The sequence below is a fragment of the Mustela nivalis genome, assembly GCF_964662115.1.
Source record: "Mustela nivalis genome assembly, chromosome: 1".
NCBI classification, from domain to species: Eukaryota; Metazoa; Chordata; class Mammalia; order Carnivora; family Mustelidae; genus Mustela; species Mustela nivalis.
The window spans coordinates 125,416,729-125,436,469 of NC_139020.1; the positions used below are offsets into that span (position 1 = coordinate 125,416,729).

General features: G+C 52.3%; 1 protein-coding gene across 1 annotated transcript in view; it reads right to left on the reverse strand.

The window, feature by feature from the left end:
- The window catches only part of EPHB1 (EPH receptor B1), a 417,459-nt gene that overhangs the window by 272,654 nt on the left and 125,064 nt on the right, over positions 1-19,741 (reverse strand). The window contains exon 2 of the mRNA XM_082715150.1: positions 12,215-12,279. Within this exon, the coding sequence (XP_082571276.1) occupies positions 12,215-12,279 (65 nt within the window). The remainder of the gene's footprint in view (positions 1-12,214; positions 12,280-19,741) is intronic.

Here is a 19,741-nt window from a genome sequence, read left to right on the forward strand (position 1 = left end):
TCATGGTATGTATGATCTATGACTCTTCCTTGTCTGTCTGGTTGTTTGCCCCCCTGTATCATCTTTGGTGTGTGTGTGTGCGTGTGTGTGTGTGTGTCCATGTATGGTTGGGTGTGCTGGCTGTGGCCCAGGTGGGACCTGTTTGCCCTCCCTTGGGTATGCCCACCTACCAACTGTCTTACGGGCACTGGTGGGCTCTGCCCATTCCCAGCCAGGGTGCACAGCTCTCGCTGCTCAGAGATCCCAGGGCTCTGGGAGCCCCACTCAGGGAGGGTGAGGCTGGCTGGGCCCAAGGTCCAGATGGCATGCATCTCTTTGCATCCTGGCACATTTCACACCCCGGTCTCTGCCAGCACGCCAGGAGAAACACTGCAGGCTTGTGCCTCGGGAGGGGGGTTCTGGTCCACAGCCCCCGGGGCCACTGTAACTTCCACCAGGCAGCAGCATCTCGTACCAGGCCCTGCCTGGAGTGGGGTCCTCAGCCATTATGACAGCTGCTGCTGCTGTTGACACTGCAACAGTGACAAATTCATCCTTCTGACAAGATCCCTTTAAATAATTCACAGGGAGCTAGGGATTAAGACACTGTTTCTCTCTGTCTCTGTTGGGATTTAAAACACCTCCAGCTGGGGTATTTAAAAAGAGGATAATGGGCTGCCCCTCTTGGGTCTCCCCTCCCCCTTTCCTCCTCTTTCCCATTTCCCAAACTCAGCCCCCACCCCACCAGCCAGCCCCATAACAAGGAGGCCCAGAAAACAAGAAAGAAAAAAAAGGAGGGAACCAGTGCTTGGCTGGTCACTATGGCAACCATGGCAGGGTATTCAGCTGTCATTATCCCAGTGCCTCACACATGTGATTATCTTAAGCTGTCGATTGAATGTGGTCCTCACTGGTGTCCAACAAGGCCTTGTCGAACAAGGCAGGGGCGGGAGCTGCAGGGCCCCAGGCCCCAGCTGCCTAATCCCACCCTGCCCAGATCTGGGTTCCACTGAGAGGAGCACAGTTACCACTGGGAGAAGCTGAGCACTTGTCACTGCAGCTCCGAGGGATTTCGGCTCAGTAGCGGAGGCCGGCCCGAAGCCGGGCCACCACACTGGGAGAGGGGCTGGGGACACGGGCTCCTCACTGCATGGGGGTGGAGAGTTTTGACTGCATGAGGACCAGGCTGTCTATGGCCAGCTGGAGCCATCCTGGAGACAAGAGAGGAGGCCAGAGCAGGAGGAAGAGGTTGGCTTCCCTAACGTTCTTGGCTTCCAGCCATTCTCAGAGTGGAGAATTCCCATTCTCCAAGTGCACTAAAATCAAATCTAGCCCAGGGAGAGGACACAACGCCCTCCATTCTGTCTACTCCCTCCTGACGGTGAGCTTGTGGCCACTGTGTGTGACCCACATCAGGGCATCTTTTCCTGGGACTGTGGCTGCTCAAGTGTGGTCAGTCTGGGAAGCCTGGGGAGGACTCCGATCTCACTCCTTTACCTCCTCGACTTTGCTACAGATTGTCTTTGGGCTGAGGTTCCCAGGTCCACAAACATTCTTTGAAGAACATGATTAAGGGTCACCCTCTTCGAGGCATGCTCTAGAGTTTCCAATATTTCTTTTAAACTCAGCTCCCAGAATGAGCCCATCATGGCAGGGGCGCTCAGGCCGGTGCCACACACCGTGGGCCTGCCATCCTCTATGACTTGTATTAGATGACTGCAAATCCCACCCGCTCAGTCTGGCCTCTCCTGCTTCTGCATCCTGTGGTCATTTCCAATGGAAAGGAGACCAGCCACATGCAAGGCCCCACCCGCTAAGGCCCCCGCCTACCTGGGTCACCCCTGGCTTGTCGCTGCCTAATGAGCTATTGACACCTACTTGTAAATGTAGCCCATTGCCAAGGACCATCCTGGCTTAAAGGCAGAGCTCCCCGGTCCAACATCTTTCATGTTGGCTGTCCTTTGTGACACTGGGAAATGTGTCAGGCAGGCCTGTCACCACCAGAGTGGTGAGTGGGACAGGGTCCAAAGAAATGGGGATGTGGCATGACCAGAACCCTCTCTATTCTATCAGCAGAAGAGCACCTCCAATGGAGCAGGGGCTGGTCCTACAGACTGCTGCTGAGGCCACTGGAGAGGACAGAGCAACTCAATGAGACCCATCCTGTCACATATCTCCCTTTTCAGGAGTCTTCACTTCCTGAACATTCGCAGAGGCCCAGGGGTGGAAACTGACCCACAGGCCCCTCCATCACGGCCTGGAGCCAGCCATCCCCAGGGGCTACCTGTGTGCTCCTCTGGATACCTGCCAGCCCTTCCTGGTCCCCCTCCAGATCCTCCTGGACCTGCTGCTCCCTTCCTCCTAATCCACACATCACCAACTATCTGTGCTTATAAAAAAAATCATGGGTTGCTTAAAGAGCACCCTACTCACTAACACCCAGCTCTCCCAAACCTACCCTTTCCCTTTGTAGAAAACAGGGAAACTTTGGCCTCTCCTTACCCCTGTTCTTCAGTTGCTCAATGACCTAGGACTCTGAGATCCCTTCCTTAATGGCTTCCTGGAAAGATGTACAAGAGTGAGCTTTGTGACCAGACAAGCCTGCGATCGATCGGTCTTAACGACACCCCTAAACATTCCTGTGACTCTGGAAAATTGCCCTGAGTCCCAGGGTCGCTCTGTAAAATGGGGAGAAACACCATCTGGCTTGCATGGCCCTGGTGAAAGTTCAGTGAGGTCATACTGGCTGTTTTCAGTGCCTGGTATACAGCTGGTGCTTAATTAAGGGTGAGGAGTAGTAGCAGTGGTTCCCACTATTACGAACAACAGCAACCCGGTTATTAATAACAAGGTGCACCCTGGGACGGTATCCGCCCAAAAGCAGTCTCTCTACAGCGGTGCAGGAATGCTGATCTCGAGCCTCCAGGGCCTCCCTCTGCCAGCTCACCCCACACCCCAGGCCAGTTAAGCCCTTCCAACGAGAGCCACTGCAACCACTAGTACTAGCCAGGGCAAATGGTCCTGTCTGAGCCTCAGAGTTTATAAAGAAGGTAAACACTCTCTAATCCTGCCAAGCACTGCATAAATAAGATCTTACACTCTGCAACAGGGCAGAAAAGGGGCTCAGAGAAGTTAAAGAACTTAAAGGAAAATGGAAATAAACCCAGGACGTTAGATTCCAAATGCTGGGCTTGCTCCTTTATGATACTACCAGAAGTACAGGAGTCCTCCCCTTATCTGTAGGGACCTTTTCCAACACCCCCAGGACGAGGCCTGAAACTGCGAGCAGTCCCCAGCCCTATGTATGTTTCTCCTGTGCATCTGTACCTAGGATAAAGTTGAATTTCTCAAATCAGGCACAGTAGGAAATTAACAACAAGAACTCATAATAAAAGAGAACTATTACAACAATCTACTGTAACGAAAGTTATGGGAATGTGGTGTCTCTCTCTTAAAATGCCTTTCTGCACGGCACTAAATGCTTAAATGGCTACGGGATGAGATGGAGGCAGGGAAACGATGCAGGTACTGTGACCTAGCGTTAGGCTGCAACTGACCTTCTGACGGTACATCAGAAGGAGGATCTCTGATGTACCTCTGCTTCGGGACCGCAGTTGGCTGTGAGTAACTAAAACCACAGAAGTAAAACTGTGGGAAGGAGCAATTCCCATACGGGGGGATTTGGGCCTAAGTATTCTAGTACTTCCGGCCATAAGGGGAAGGAAAGCCAAAGGCCTCAGGGGAGGGCTGCTCTGTTCCCACTGAGGCCAGAACCCTGCCTCCTGAGCCACACTCAGTGTCCCCACCTGTTTCTGCCCACTCTTACCCTCCCTTCTTCTTCCATTTTCTTCCTACCCATCTTGGCTACACCTCTCAACTCTGCCTCACCTTCCCTCTAAAGCTTTGTCTTACCCCATTTCTTTCCATTGCCAAGGCAGGCTGTGTGAGGGAGCTGTGAGTTGGGCTCTCAGGGCACTGAGCCCCTTCTGCCCCACCTCTGCTCTGTCCTGGCACCTGAGTCAGGAGCCCCGTTTCCTTCCACAGCCTTGAGAGCCACTCCTGCCTTCAACCTGAGGGGATCTGTCATCAGGCCTTTGGTCCTTGGGCTCACCTATCAGTGGCAGGAGGCTTTCAGCGCTGGAACGAGGGATGTGGTGGGGTGACTGCCTTTCTGGGGAAGGTTTTAGAGATGAGGAAAGACATGGGTCTGTCTGGGCAAATGAAGGTTAAGCCTACCTCCACAATGGGGAAGGTTCTGGTGACCCACCACAACTCCCAAAGTTCTTTAACAACAAGCTCTAAGAAGCACGTCTCCCTTCATTTCTCTCCCTCCTGCCCTCCTACCTGATCTCCACACACGTACACAGTCATACCCCACGTATTTCAGCAACCACTATCGTAATTAGTCTGTAACATTCTATTCACCTCTGTTAGAGGCCCACACATGCCCACGAAGAAGATCTCACACAGGAGCCCCAGGAGAGAGCGATCACACTTGATGAAGCTGGGCAGAAGGGTCCGCTTGCTGTTCATCGGACCCACCTCTCCTCCCCTGGGGACCCACCCAGCCCCAGCGACCACACTCTGCCCAGGGCAGCATGGGGCGCCTCAGCTCCTCTCGGACTCTTCCTCTTCCCAGGGCCCCACCTCCCTGGCTCCCATGCCTTTGTCTATCAATGTCTCTGTCAGGCAGGTGATTTTAAACTTCCACTCCTAAAAGATGCATATTATATAAAAAAATGTTTTAAGTGCCTCGGGGTGTTTTGTTCCTCATTGCTTCATAAAAGTGACATTAATAGCCAGGGAAGAGCACTGCTGAGTGCAATTACACAGGATGTTTGAGGTATGAAAGCTGTTTGGAGCCTGCTAATGTTTCCTAATTACAGGCCTTTTGGTAGGGAGAGAAAAAGATAAAGAGTGGGTGGGAGGCCCAGGGTGGGGAGCTCTGACTTATCTCTGAGGTCACCTGAGAAGGCCAGGGGAGGGGAGGAGCGGAGGGAGGGAGCCGGGAGGTCAGAGGCCTGCTCCCTGGGAGGCCAGGCCTCTCTCGGTAAAGAAAGCAATATCCATTCCTGGTTAACAGCTACAGAAAAGGATATCATCCATCTCTGGCACTGTGAGAGAAAACCATTTATATACGAGCCTGGATTCGAGGAGCCCATAGCAACGCAACCTGGGAGTTCCTTCTGAAGCCGGCTTCTGGAGCCGCCACAGTGGGCAGCGTTTCATTGGGAAAGATAGTACTGTGTGGTTGTCAGCAGGAAAGCAGCCTGAAGGAGGTTAGACGTCTGCTCTGGCACTTTCTATCCATGTGCCTGGAAGCAATTTCATAGCTGATTCTGTGCCTTAGTTTCCTCATCTGTAAAATGGGGCTGTTGCGAGGATTAACATGTGTGGGGCCCACACAAGAAGCCACACCAGCCTTCATACCAGCCAGTTTCACGAGCCAGGGCACTTCCTTTAAGACTCGGTCGGGCTTTTCTGTCACTGGCCACCGGAGAACCCTGACCAATACAAGAGTGTGGCTTCCAGCAATCAGCGACCAGGCCAAAGGCCCCCAGGTCCCAGGCAGTGGTACCAGTCTGAGAAAGGATGACCAACCCCAACCACCTTTGCCCGCCTGTCCCCCAGCAAGGCCTGAAATTCAAACACCATAAAGCGCCATTCACAAAATCATTTTGCCCGGGGCTAAATTTCTCTTGGACTTGCCTAATTTAGCTCAGGCTTTTCTGTCTTCATTAACATGATTGAGTCATCAAATAAAGAAAAGAGAAAATCCAGCCCTCCACAGGCTTAGTACTACACTAACACTTCATGAATGTTTACGAAGAGAAAATGTTCTACTGACTTGTTCCATCTTCGGAGAAAGGTGCCGCGCTTGCCGGACCAAGGAGAGGGCAACCTGCAGCGGCGAAGTCCAAACGCCCAGCCCAAGATCCCACAGCTGGAATGGGAGCCAGTTTATCTCATGCCAAGGCCTGGGGGCTTCAGGGCTCCTCCAGAGCTTCTCATCCATCAGACAGACAAATTTCAATTGATTTTGAGTGGCCTTGGAACGAACGGGGTGTTATTAGAGCAGATTCCTCTCCTGAGCATGCTTTCCTTATTCCCATGATAAGGGGCAGCCAGCGGACGTGCCTGGAGGACTGACAGATGTGGAGTGAGAGGCAGCCGGGGACAGCCAAGAGTCCATGGGGGTCCACAGGTGGCCAGCAAGGAATGGCCATGCAGTAAAGCCCGCGTGTTCCTGCGCTCGTAAACGTGTCTCTAATGTCAGGACTTAACTGAATTAGCGTGCTCAAATGCGTGCTGTTCCCTACAGTGGCCCCCTCTGGAAGCTCTGCCACTAAGTCAATAACCCTCCAGTCATTTAAGATATTTTCAGAACTCTAGGACCTGCCTACTGCCTACAACAGGGGCATGAAATGAAATCAACTCATTTAACTTCACACACACACACACACACACACAAATATACAACACAGACACACACACATATATATACACATGCAGATGACCGTATATACACGCATATACATATACATGCACACAAGCATATACACATATGAATACACACACAAACACATATATGTAAGTGCACATATATACACACGCACACATATAGACAGACACACATACACAGGCACATACAGATGCATATATGCAGGGACACACACAGTCAGCGAGCTCATCCTGAAGGTTCACCGGGCATGGGTGTGGACTCCTCTTTCCCTCCTTTTTCCATCAAATTCCACTTACCATGATAAAGATTTGCCGAAATTAAAGGAGTGAACAGTATATGTCACGGGCCACAAAGGTGGTTCCCCAAGGCAGTGCAGATGGAGTTGGAGTCTAGACACCCATGGAATGGCCTTTGAAGATAACTCTGATAGGTGTTTACACTCCCTCTGCATGTCCCACAGACAGAGGCCACCCGCCGACTGGGTACACAGGGCCGGCAAGCCCTGGTGAAACTTGGAAAGTAAAAGAACTCTGGGGCTGGACTCCCAATAAGCAACAGAATAAGTCCCCCTGTCAGAACAACCAGGGCTTGCTTTTCTAATCTATCCCCCACCCCAGCATCTGAGAGCAACTGGCCCTTTCTGGTAAATGTCCTGGTCTCCTTTAGCTGGCACCATTTCCATCATCAAGTAAGCTCTCTAAAAAGATACTGACCAGGGCACCTGGGTGTCTCAGTGGCTTAAGCAACTGCCTTTGGCTCAGGTCATGATCCCAGGGTCTTGGGATCAAGCCCCACGTCCAGCTCCCTGATCAGCAGAAGTCTGCTTCTCCCTCTTCCTCTGCCTGCCTTTCCCCCTGCCCGTGCTCTCTCTTTCTCTAACAAATAAGTAAATAAAATCCTTAAAAATAAGTAAGCGGATACTGACAACTAATTGGGTGTGGAGAGGTCTACAACAAACATTTTCTTAGGCTACAATAAACCTAAATTGAACATCTTCTAAGTTCAGGACCCTGGGTTGGCGATGCAAAAAGCATCCAGAATGCTCCTCATTATTGGGCCAACGAACATTTATTGGAGCCTGTCCCCTGGAGCCTACTCCCTGCTGAGCCGATGCTGGGCGCCAGAGGTGCAGAGATAAAGCTGCTATACCCTCCAGCCCATGGGGAAGACCATATGTCAGCATCTGGTTAGCTCACAGAGTGATGGACAGTATGTCAGAAGTCAGCACCAAGCCCCCTGGGCTTTAAGAAGAGGACACCTTACTGGGCCCTGGTGGACAGGAGCATCCAGGAGGGCTCCCCGAGGGGACGAGAACAGAGCTGACACCCAAGAGTGTGGGAGTGGGGAAGAAAAAGAGTAGGGAGGGTCCGGCAGCATCCAGAAATGGCGCAGACAGCTGGGAGAGGACCGTGAAGCCATAAAGACCACTACTCACTAAGTGTTCACTGGGGGGCCTCCCTGAACTCTCCCATTGCCCAGAGGCCCTGAACAGCGAAGGTCATGGAACGTTCTGGAAGCAAGGGTATGGGAGAAATAAATGAAGCCAGCCTGAGGGAGGGGTCGCCGGGATACGCTTTGCTGGAAGCTGAGCTCCTCCCTGGCATTTGTGACTTTATAAACGTTACTTTCTCCTTCTGCTCACCAGGAGGCCTCCAATTCAGGTTAAACCTAAAGGCCATGAATTAAAGGTGCAATTAGATCAGAGAGCAACATTTTGCATTTGGGCACGAATACTTTCCGTTTCTGACATGGAATATTATGATCCACTCTCCAGCAATATAAACGAGAACAATTTGTGGGCTCTGTGTGGGTGGGCAGTCCAATTCCTTCCCACAGCTGGCGGTTCTCAAACACAGCAGGGAAGACACCCAGCAAGCCCCATAAAAGGAAGGGTCCCATGGGGAGCCCACCTCCCAGGCCATGCACTGTGCATAGGGTTCACTGTAATGCCAGTCGGGCCTCCTGGCAGAATGATGCTTCTTCAGGTCAGAGTCAATTCAGTTCCCTGGGGATGCCCCAGCTACCGGAACAGTAACAGCCTACCCTTCTCCATCTTAAGCCTGCAGGCACAGTCTCCTGGCTGCACACAGGCTCTGAGACCTCTGCCCCCTTTGGGGATGTCACCACCCCAGTGGGTCCTGGAAGATGTGGGTCACCCATCCAGCCTCCTGACTTCTCATATGCCTGAACTTGGCCCCTCTCCCTGGATCTCTTGACCACCCAGAAGTACTCTTGATCTCTTCAATCCAAGCCTTGACTCAAATCCACAGTCTGGGGTCCTCCTCCAGGCTCATGAGACTGCCATCTGGGTCCCTGCACTTTGTCACAGCGGTCAGTCCTCTCCCGGCTTCACTCTTCTTCTTGCTGAGTAGATGCCATGATGTAAGACACTATCCACCTCCGACCGATGTCCTCAGCTCCTTACTCCTCCAGGCCCCCTGTTCTTGCATCTCCATACCTCAGGATGATCCCACCAGCACACTTCCTCCTGTACAGTCAGCAGCTGACGGGGGCCTGCCGATCGGGCGTCACAAACACATGGCCTGCAGCCACAGCCTGGCCACACTCTTAAACACACCTGCCTCTCTCCAGCCCTCCGACGGCGGCAGTTCCTTCAAACCTGCCCCTCTCTCCTAAACGCTGCTGCCCAAGACCCCTCGCCCCACCCTCACTGTCTGAACCCGTCCTCCAACATCAGTGAGAAGATAGATCATTGGAAGAGTTTTCTGTTTTATGGCTTCAGTCACCAAACCTGAGCAGTTGCATCTCTGTGCAGGCCCCTTATCTCTGTCCTGCCACAGAAAAGGAGTCCCTTTCCCTGAAAGGTCAACATGTCCACAGCCCCATTCCTTCCATTCCCGTGTTTGGTCTTCCTTCCCCTTCACAAAGTGCTGTGTCACCTCTCCCTGCTCCAGACACTCCCTGGGAGAGAGCAGGCATGCCCCGGGCTCCCCTCCCTATGGACGTGTGCTGCCCGCCTTCTGATTCCACTGCCCATGAGTCAAGAGCTGGCAGAGCTGGGTTGTGGGGGCCCTGCAGACTCCACGGGTCCCATGCTGAGCACAGCCTCTTTCTTGCACAAGCTTTCTGCCCCTCTTGTGTCCTCCAACTCTGAGACTGGCACCATGACCTACCCACTTGTCCAGGTCAGAAGCTATCAACAAGTAGCCAAGTCAGGTCATGAACCAGGTGTCCATCTCCAATGGTAAACAGAAAGGCAGAATCCCAACTAACCTCAGAGGTTACGGGATAACCAAGAGGTAATAGAAATGTGGGGTAGACATTAGTCCACACTAACATAGAAAGATGCAAAATTTGCAACTGTGCACAGTGCTACTGGGGAAAGCTCCCTGGCCCTCAGAGGAGCTGGGATTGGGACACAGCGTGGTTGGGGATGCTGCGAAGGTGTTCCTCCAGATGGGCCTGGAGATGACAAAGAATCACTCCAGTGTTTGGCCTTTACAACCTGGTGAAATGGAGCCCACATGTTTCATGGGAGATGAAGAGGGGGCTGAATTCTGCTGGGGCCAAGCTTCAACTGACCTGCCTGTGGGCATCCAGTGCAAGATGGGCTAGGGACACATGCTTGGGAGCCATGCAGTGTTCAGGGAATTGGGGGCAACCATCTAGGATGAGGACAGAGATTGGTGGAGAGAAGGTTTGAGATGGAAGTATAGTTCTTGGTCCTCCCTCTTGACCCAGCTAAGGGCCAGCCTGACACTCCCGGCACTCTCTAGAAACCAACCAGGCTCTGAAGCTGCTCAGGGCACAAAGAGAAGAACTACCTGGCTGTATGTTCTCGAGAGAAAAGCCTGGAGAACGGTGGCTGAACTGGGCTGCTAACCAGTGGGAGAGCAAAAACAGAGCAGCCCAGCCAGCTGCTGTCTCTAAAGGGCACCACTTGACTTTGAGTGTTTTCCTAAAGGACAATCTTCCTTGGGAAAGGAGAGCCGACATTTAAAGAAGACAGGTGGTGTGTACAAAAATCAAGGGGAAAATTAACCATAAATCATGTCAATGCCTTGTGAAAACACAGGCCTTCAAATAATAATGTAATTTGTAAAAGAGTGGCAAGTTCTTAACATCCAGCAGCCTGAAAAGTGGCTGCCTCATTGGCTTTGCATAGTCCCTCCCAGAAGTGGGAAAGATTCTCGAGTAGCCCACAGTGCTCCCAACAGAACTGGGACTTTGGCACTGTGGGCAGGATTGACCCCTGCGCTGGGCCCAGCTTGGAAACCACCAACCCATCCTAATCCTTGTCTTCCTGCCCTAAGACGGGATGCTTGCTCCTAATGGTTGGGGGGATTCCGTACGCGTTGGGGCTGTTGGGGGGAGAATGAGAGCCAGGGAGTGTGCACAGCCTGCTGGGCCCCTAGTAGTCATTGAGAACTGTCCCTACAGCACAGGTTTATGACAGGCCTGTTTGTGCCTTGTTGTGATGTGTGCCACAGGATATAGACAGGCTCTGGGCTGGAGGTCACCAAAGGCATGGGCCTTTTGGGAGGAGGTAGGGGCTTCACCACCCCGGCTGACTTGGCTACCTCTTTGGGATGAAGAGTCCACTCACTGCCCTGCCCTCTCCCTTGGTGATTAAACCCTGCAGTGAGCCAGTTACTCAGGCCAGGCTTCTGAACATTATCTCCCTTCCTCTGTCTCCTGCTCTGTCCCCCTGCTGTCTATCCATGGCCAAATGCTGCCAGTGTTTCCGCCTTTGCTTTGCTCTAATGGTCCTCTAAGTACCCTGTTTTCATCCCACTCTTTTGACCCACGCAGGACAGCTGGAAGAGGCTCTTAAATGCTTTCTCTCAACTGTTCCCTGAAATCCTATCAGCAGGTGTGGCCGTGTTATTCTCCCGACCGGGATCTGTCCATTACCTGCAGGACAGAATGGACACAGAAGCCTCAGCATGGCAGGCACAGTCCTCTACCACCATGCCCCAATCCAACCCATACCCCACCTTGGCACTGTCCATACCCTGCCACATTCCAGAAACACAGATTCCCCTCTCTCATGTCTTTTCATGACCCTATTCAACTATGGCTCCTACTTGGAATATCTTTGCAGATTTCCCATTCATCACCCATCAACCCCCTAAACATTCTGTAAACCCCAATGGGCATGTAACTTTTATGCAAAGCCTCATGGGTCCCTCCTAAGTTCCTCACTCCCAGCTCTGGGCCATACTTGCCTGCTGATCTCTCTACTGCCACAGAGAAAAGATATACTTTAGCCTATCCATGAACATGGTGGCCACACACCCATGGGAGGCCATGAGGTCCTCAGAGCTCGTCCATTCTTATAGCTAGCAAGGCCTGGCCAGGCACATGAACACCGAACAAGTGAATCAAGAGCAACTCTCTAAAGCAAGCTCCAGGTGAAAGGAAGCCTCAGCCCTTCTGACCTCCAGCTCTTCCTTATGCCCTTATGTCTTGGCAACCCTGTGGACATCACAAATTTCTGATCTGTGCCAACACCACCAGCTTGAGTGCCTAGCTCTCAGCAGCTACTACCCCTGTCCCCTCACAGGTACAGTCCTAGTTGCCTGGGGGTCAACTCCTTGAGGGACTGTGTCAGGAGATGGCCTGTATCACCACACTGGGGAGCAGCTCAGATCTGAGACCCCTGAAGCAGATGGGCAGGGGACACAGCTATTCACACCTCTATCCCAATCCCCCTCCAAAGGTCCAGCTCTAGCCAGACTCTGCTCCCCCAGCCATCCTACAGGCCCGGGACTACACAGCAGGATTAAAGGATGGATGGATGACACTCACCCCTGATGCAGGATTGGCCGTCCAGCCCAGCTCTGCAGTAGCTGTCCTGGTGTCCATTAAAGTTTCTGTGGGTCAAAAGAGAAAATCTGGTGAGTCAGGAGGATTGCTAGATGGTCACCCTTATGGTGATAACAAGGTTACTTATGACTACAAATGTCAGTGTTAGGAGCCTTGAGCCCCTTTGTGAAGTCTGAGGCTCAGAGAGGGGAAGAGCTTCGTCAGGAAGCCACAGCTCAGATCTCAGGGGTCCTGGCACTGCATCCATTGTTCTCTCCCTAGAAGCCTGGAAGTCTGAAAGCTGCCTGCACAGGATGAAGCCACCTGTTCGGAAACTTCACCCCCAGCCATGGCTTCTCCCCAGGGTCCTCTTCAAGAGGCTCTTCCATGGCCATGTCAATCCAGTAACCAAATTTAATTCATTCCTTGACCTCCCTGGGCCACGTCTTTCTGCCCTCTTCCGCCCCGCTGGGCTCACTCTCCAGCCTCACCTGTCTGCCTGCACGTCTCCCCCACTTTGTCCCCTGCCTCCCTTTTAGGCATCCATGTTGACACCCATGGGTGGTGTCCCATGAACTCCCCTGTCCCCAGCCACTCTCCCAAGACTCAGCCTCCCTGCGAGTCCCTTTGCTCCTGGGTCCAAATCCACGCCACCCCTTCCACCAAGACTCAGCCGGGGCTCACACAAATGTACCTCCCAAGTCCCTGTGACCTGCTTCCTGGTTATTGATCCCTTTCGCCATTCATGGAAAGAGCACCTTGACTCAGCTGTGATGTGAACTCCAGGGAGCTTGAGCTCCAGGGAGCTGTGACAGTAGCTACAACTCATACACCAAGATCTCCAGGCACATGGTGACCACAGACTTGTTCTTCAGGAGAACAGCTTTCTGGGAGAGAGCAGTAAAGCATCCTGAGCACAAGGCACCTCCCTCTTTTTTCTTTTTTCTCGTCAGTCTCTTACTGACTACTGTCAGCCCCCACCTCTCAATGGAAACTCTTCCCCAAAAGCTACCCATGAGCTCGTGATCAGCAAAGCCAAAAGCCTCTTTGGGTTTTGGTTTTTTTTTCCCTCAGCAGTTTTATTGAGGTGGAAATGATGCATAGTAAACTGCACATGGTTAAGTCATACAACTGAATACGTTCTGACATATATTTATACATGAAGCTGTCACCGGCCTCAAGATAATAAATATATCCATCATTCTCAGAGATGTCCTTGTCCCTTTGTAAACCCTCCTTTCCTCCTGCCCCTGCCCCACCCTATCACTGTCCCTAGGCAATAGTTGGCCTTCTGTCACCATAGATTGATTAACTGGGATTTTTTGAAATTTTATATAAATAGAGCATATACTATATTTTATCTGGCTTTTCTCACTTAGCATAATTTTAAGATTGATCACATTGTGGGCACCTGGGTGGCTCATTTGGATAAGCATCAGACTCTTGCCTTCGTTCGGCTCAGGTCATGGTCTCAGGGTCCTGGGACTGAGCCCCGCATCAGGTTCTCTGCTCAGTGGGAGGTCTGCTGGAGATTCCCTCTCCCTCTTCCTCTCCCCCACTCTCCCCCTGTGCTCACGCACACTCTCTCTAAGTCACTAAGTCTTCTTTTAACAAAAGACCAATGAGGGATGACAGGGTGGCTCAGCTGGTTAAGCCTCTTCCTTCGGCTCAGGTCATGATCCCAGGATCCTGGGATCGAGCCCCGCGTTGGGCTCGCTGCTCCCCCTGCCTATGCTCATGTTCTCTCTCTCTGACAAATAAATAAAATCTTTAAAATAACTGATCATGCTGTGTGCATCAGCAGTTCATTCTGATTTATTGCTGAGTAGCACTCCCCCGCGAGGACACACTACAGCTTGTCTCCCCATGCACCTGCTGCCCCCAGTCTGGGGGCATTCACCAGAGTGCGTGAACGTTCCAGTTCCTCCACGTCCTCACCAACTTGGGGGGCTCAGTCACTTCTCACCTGGGCCATCTTCACAGGTGCGTGCTTGTAGCTCATTGTGGCTTTTCCTTCCCTTACTGATGAGTGATGTTACACATCTTTTCACATGCTTCCTTGCCATCTGCATGTCCTATTAGGTGCAGTATGTTCAAGATTTTGCAAGTTTCAAATTTCTTATTAAAGAGTTTGGAGAGCTCTTTGTGCATTCTGGATGCCAGTCCTTTATCAGATATGTGCTTTGCAAATATTTTCTCCTGCTCTGCAGCTTGTCTTTTCTTTCCTTTTTTAACAGTGTGTTTCAAAAAGCAGAAGTTTTAAATGCTTAGGAGGTCCACTTTATCAACTTTTTCTTTCACTTGTCTGGTGTCATACTGAGAAATCTTTGCCTAATCCAAGGGTCCAAAGGTCCTACCTAGGTCCATGATCTAGTTTGAGTTTCTTCTTGCATAAGGTGGGAGGTGCAAATCAAGTGTACAATTGTTTTTGTCACATGGATATCCAGTTGTTCCAGACAGGCACCTTTTTAAATTCACCCAGTGGTGCTGTTTAGGCTGGGACCCCCCCCCCCCCCCAGGGCGTGTATCGAAGGAACTGCCCAGCTGCACAGGTGCTCAGCAAACAGAGGAGGGGGAAACAGCCATACATATGTCATTTTGGCCTTTCCCTCCTCTATTTCTGTTTTCTCCTGAACCCCCCTATTCTGTGTTCACTGCTTCAGGCAGGAGAAGGGAGACATGAATGCAGAATGCTGTCACAAAATTATGGGCCGCTTGGGAAACAGAAGGACTCCTGGCACAAACCAGAGAAGAAAGCCACCCTATGGGCAGGGCAGATGGAATGAAAATTGAATGAAAATTGCAGTGATGAATGAGGATCTGTGTTGAGGAAACGGGTTCGCTATCTCTCATGTCCTAGTGCCCCACCCCAGAGAAGGGATCGTGGGAGCCTGTCGAGGTGACAGGGCCTTGCACACTGAGTGTGCCAGCATGGGAGGTCGCAGCGAGCAACCCCCCCAGGTTGACATGGCTTGGACGGAGCAGAGGGAGCCTTGGGTCCCATCAGGGCTAACAAAAGGGACCCAGAACCACTAAGAGATGATGTGCATGAACTATAAGCAAGGGTCAGATGGGGTGTGGGGTGTCTTAATGGGTGCCAGTGTGGATAGGAGTTAAGAGGACCAATGAGGCAGCTTCCTCCACAAGTTGGTACTACACAGCCCGCCTATACCCTTGGTCACACTTCTGTCACCCCAGGGGGAATAGGGTAGGCTCTAAAAAGCAAACTGAAGGGAGTAAAGGAAATACAGCAAGCTGTATTTTTTTGCCCATTTGAGTCTGGGTTTGGGTTAAGAGTCCTACCCCACGCATATCTGAAGGAAGGCGAGCACTGGAACAGACTCCACCAGTTTGTTTTCTCCTCTGATTCTTCTGACAGCTGGGGAGGCTGGGCCCTTCCTGGAGCAACCCTCCCTCTCCCCCTCATCTCCACTCCACAGCACTAATAATGATCATAATGACACACCGAATTTACATAACACGCTTCTCAGAAGACACTCCATGAGGCTCTGCAGAAAATCATCTCCATGATTAAAATGCCTCCACCAGGTGGCCTGGGAGCAGGAGCCAGTGAACCCCTCTGACAGAGCTGGGGACCTGGGCACAGAAAGGTGCGGGGCTTTCCGCGAGGTCACACAGCCTCCCACACCGATGCCATAGCTCCCGAGATTGCCGCCCATCAGGCACATATGAACTTTCAGGGGCTCTACCGGGGCTCTGGAGTCCGGATGGTGGGCTTTGCTCATAAAACTGAGAAACCACAAAAACACCCAGAATAATGTATCACAACTCACTTTCACCTCAGGACCAAAGTTGAAGCAGTGGTAAAGAGACAGAGGCAGCAAGGGAAATGGAGCCCAGAGACAAAAATAAGAAGTAGCCTTCATTTCTAAGCCTTCCAAGGACTAGTGCGTCCGGTTAACCCCATTAATATAATCTAAGACTTCATTATATTCACAGTCACCTACTCCAGGGCCATAATTGAAACTGTTTCTAAATAATGGTTTCCATCCACCCTACTGGACGGAAGTTGCAGCAAGAGGGATCCATTTCTCCGCATCCTGCCGGTTGTGGAGACAGAAGACCACAAAACCGTAAACCATCCACTCGATATGATTAAGGACAGTTTCTTTGCTGGCACAGAGAGCTCCTGATTATGGCATTACATTCTGGTGGGGGCTGAATAAAAGTGATTTGAGGAGGTTTACATCTCCCTGGAGAGGAAAAGAGCGCTCATTTGCATTTATAAAGCATATTGAGAGCTCTGGCAGAAAGTTATGGTGGAAGCACAATTAAATATTTACCATCACTTCTGCTCTCGAACAGTGGCGTGGGGACCGGCCAGCTGGAGGTGCATGTGTTGCTGTCAGATCTGATGCCTACGGGGGATGCAGCTCTGGAACTTCCGCCCACAGCCTGGCCTCTGCCCTCTGGGAGCGAGTCCTCACTGCCCACGGGAGGGAGGAATGCTGGGAAGGGCACGCACATCAGGGGAAAGAGGGCGCTTCTGGGGGCAGCCTGGGTCCAGGTCCCACTTCCACCACGCTCTTTCTCTGTGCCCCATTCTCTCCCTCCTCTCTCTCTCCCTCCATCTCCCTGCACCGCCCCCCCCTTTCTTCCTCAACTGTGAATGGTGTAGAGCCAGCTAATACACAGGCCTTGGGGGGCAGGGGAAGGGGGGATGAAGCAGGCAAATATGTTGTTGTTGTTGTTACTATGATTAAGGACAGTGGTTAAGGATACTTAACCACTCCAAGCTTCAGTTTCCTTAGCTATGCAAAAACCCTAATGGTGCTATCTGTAAGACACCCAGAAGACATCTGTAAGACTCAACAGTATTAAATATCTAATAATATCTCATCTACCTTCTTCCTTGCCATACCAAAGAGTAACATGCTGAGGATACAGTAGCCAGTCAGAGGGGTGGGTGCCCTGGAAACATTCGGTCTAGTTTGGGGAGGGACAAGAAGCAAAGTCACACGGGGCATCCTATTCTGGGCGAGCCCATGTGAAGGAGACAGAAATCCAAGGGAAGGGATGGGGTTCTTCCATGTGAGGAATGAGTGGGCCCATCCCAACAGGAAGGATGGAAGATGCAGGCCATGTGGAGGCAAAGGGAGACGTTGTGCCCTCTGGGATGGTGGTGAGCAGTGGGGAGGGGAGAAGGATGGAGAACACCACCTGGCTCTTGGGACAGAGATCTCAGAGCGACTCCCCAGGGCAGCAAGGGCAGTGGCAGAAACAGGCTGATGGGAATGACGTGGGAGACATCTACCCCCAAACATATGAGAGGGCGAGGAAAACCCGAGCAAGAGCGGAGGGGAGGTCATGAGGGGAGACAGAAGGGGCCCTCTGGGGAGCGCTGGCTAGGCTGGCAAGAACCTGAGGACTCAGGCACAAGAAAAGCCTGGCGGAGAGACCCCATGCTCCCAGGGAACAACTTCCTTGCAGTGGCTTTGATATGGAAACCCTCTGGGTGCCCCCTTTTACTCTGGGTCCTGGTGCCTGGAGGTCCGGGTGGGCAGCTGGGTCAGAGACCTCTGAGTGGAGGAAGAGGCAGCCACCGCCTGGTGGCCCTCTCTGGATGGGCACCTTGGGATGTACTGACATTTGGGAAGAATTAGATACCCATCATGGTGAGAGAGAGATAAATAAACCCTCTCCTTACAGCTCTGCCATTCTTTCTGGAGAGACATTAATCAGACATTTGGCTGAATATATTTACAACATCCTTCCGTGGTGGTAACAATGTAAGACAGCATATACAGATGGAATCAGGGCTTCCGGGCCTTCTCAGAGCAGGGCCTCATGTGTGTTGGATAAGGCGAGACCGTGGACCTGCGGAGCACGGAAGAACCAGCAACAGCCACACAGTCATTGCCGTATGCCGCTCTTTGGGGCCCCCCGGAACTCGGGCAGGCCAGAAACCACACCGGGTGCCCCCACAAGAAGCAAGCTGTGGTTACATACATGCAAGTTACTGAGGGGATCCTCGCTGCCCAGGTCCCTCCCAGAGCCTTCACAAGGGCTTAGGATGGGTGGGAGAGGCCTGAGATGGGATGGTATCAAGTAGCTCTGGGGTCCATTCAGTGAGCAATTCCTGAAAGCAGAGTGAGCCCCGCGCAGGCATCAGAGACGGAACAGAGGGTAGACACACATCCCACCCCTCAGGGAGCTTGCAGGCAAGCAGGGGAACAGAAATTAACCAAACCCCCGTGCAGATAAATCTGCATTTATAGCCTCAGTGAATGCAGAAGGGGGGAATCCCAGAGACAGTTGTGAGCACAGACTAAAATGACAGGGGTACTGGAGGCTGGCGCTCAGTGGGCACTCCCTCCTTCCTTCCCATCCCCCCGATCACCACCCCTACACACACACACACTCACACACATACACGAACACACGCACCTGTCCTAAGACAGAGTTCTCCCCCACTCCCACATTTAGTGTGTGCTGGGGACCAGAATGTGCTGGGCACATCTGACCACAGCGAGGCCCTCTGCCTTTCCAGAGATGCCCATGCTGCCCTTGAGACCTGGACTCAGCAGGGCAGCCTAAGCCTCACCTGGAGCCCACACTCACCAGCCATGACCCAGCTCCCCTGCGGCCTTCCACTCCTGGCCCTGCCCCATGCAACACAGCAGCCTGCCTGCAGAGACCTCAGCCCAGCCTCCCTGCCTGACCTTCTTTAAGGCTGTGTCCTGTCTTCATGGATCACACTGAATGATGCCCTCATGGCTTCCCTCTGGACTCTCAGCCCTTGACACAGGCTCCCAGAACCAATAGCTTCTAACCTCAACTTCTCACCCCATGCATACTTCCTGCTGCCAGTGCAGGACAGCCACTCTGCGATCTTGTCCCTACTCCTCTGGAATCGGCCTCAAGCTGCCTTCTTGGACCAGAGGAGAGAGAGGCTTTGCCAGCTCTGGGTTTGGGATGAACTGGTTGAATGTGAATTGTTGAGGGCATCCACCAGTCTCACGGCCCCAGTTCTGGTAGAACCAGTCTGTGCCCAGCATAGCTACAAAAGGCTAAAGCAAGAAAGTCTTCCAAGGAAGCCTTGCACATCGCATCCCATGTGCCCAGTCTTTCTGCGGCCCTTCCCTGGAGCCCAGGACAGAAGCCTCAGAGGCATTGAGCTGTGATTCCCTGTTCCCCCTTAGTCTCTTCACAGCACCTGCCATGCCCCAGGGACTCCCTCTCTGCAGGGCCTTTTGCAGCTGAGAATTCCTTTCCATTCTCAGGAACCTACCTGTGGTCCGCACACGGGGACCACACAGATGTCTCCGCAGAAGCCCCCATCTCAACCGTCGGCAGCCAATGCAAATGCTTCAAAAGCGATACAGCCCCACCAAGCAAAACGTTCAGCCAACTCTGGAGTCCTGGGTTCCAGTCCCGTGCCACAGCAGACACGCCAAGCAAGTCACATGTGAGCCCCAGAGCCTGATCTCCACGGGCAGAGGCATCCATGAGCCACCCAGAACCATGCCCGGAGAGATGCTCCGCCTGGTCTTAGCTACACGCATCGGG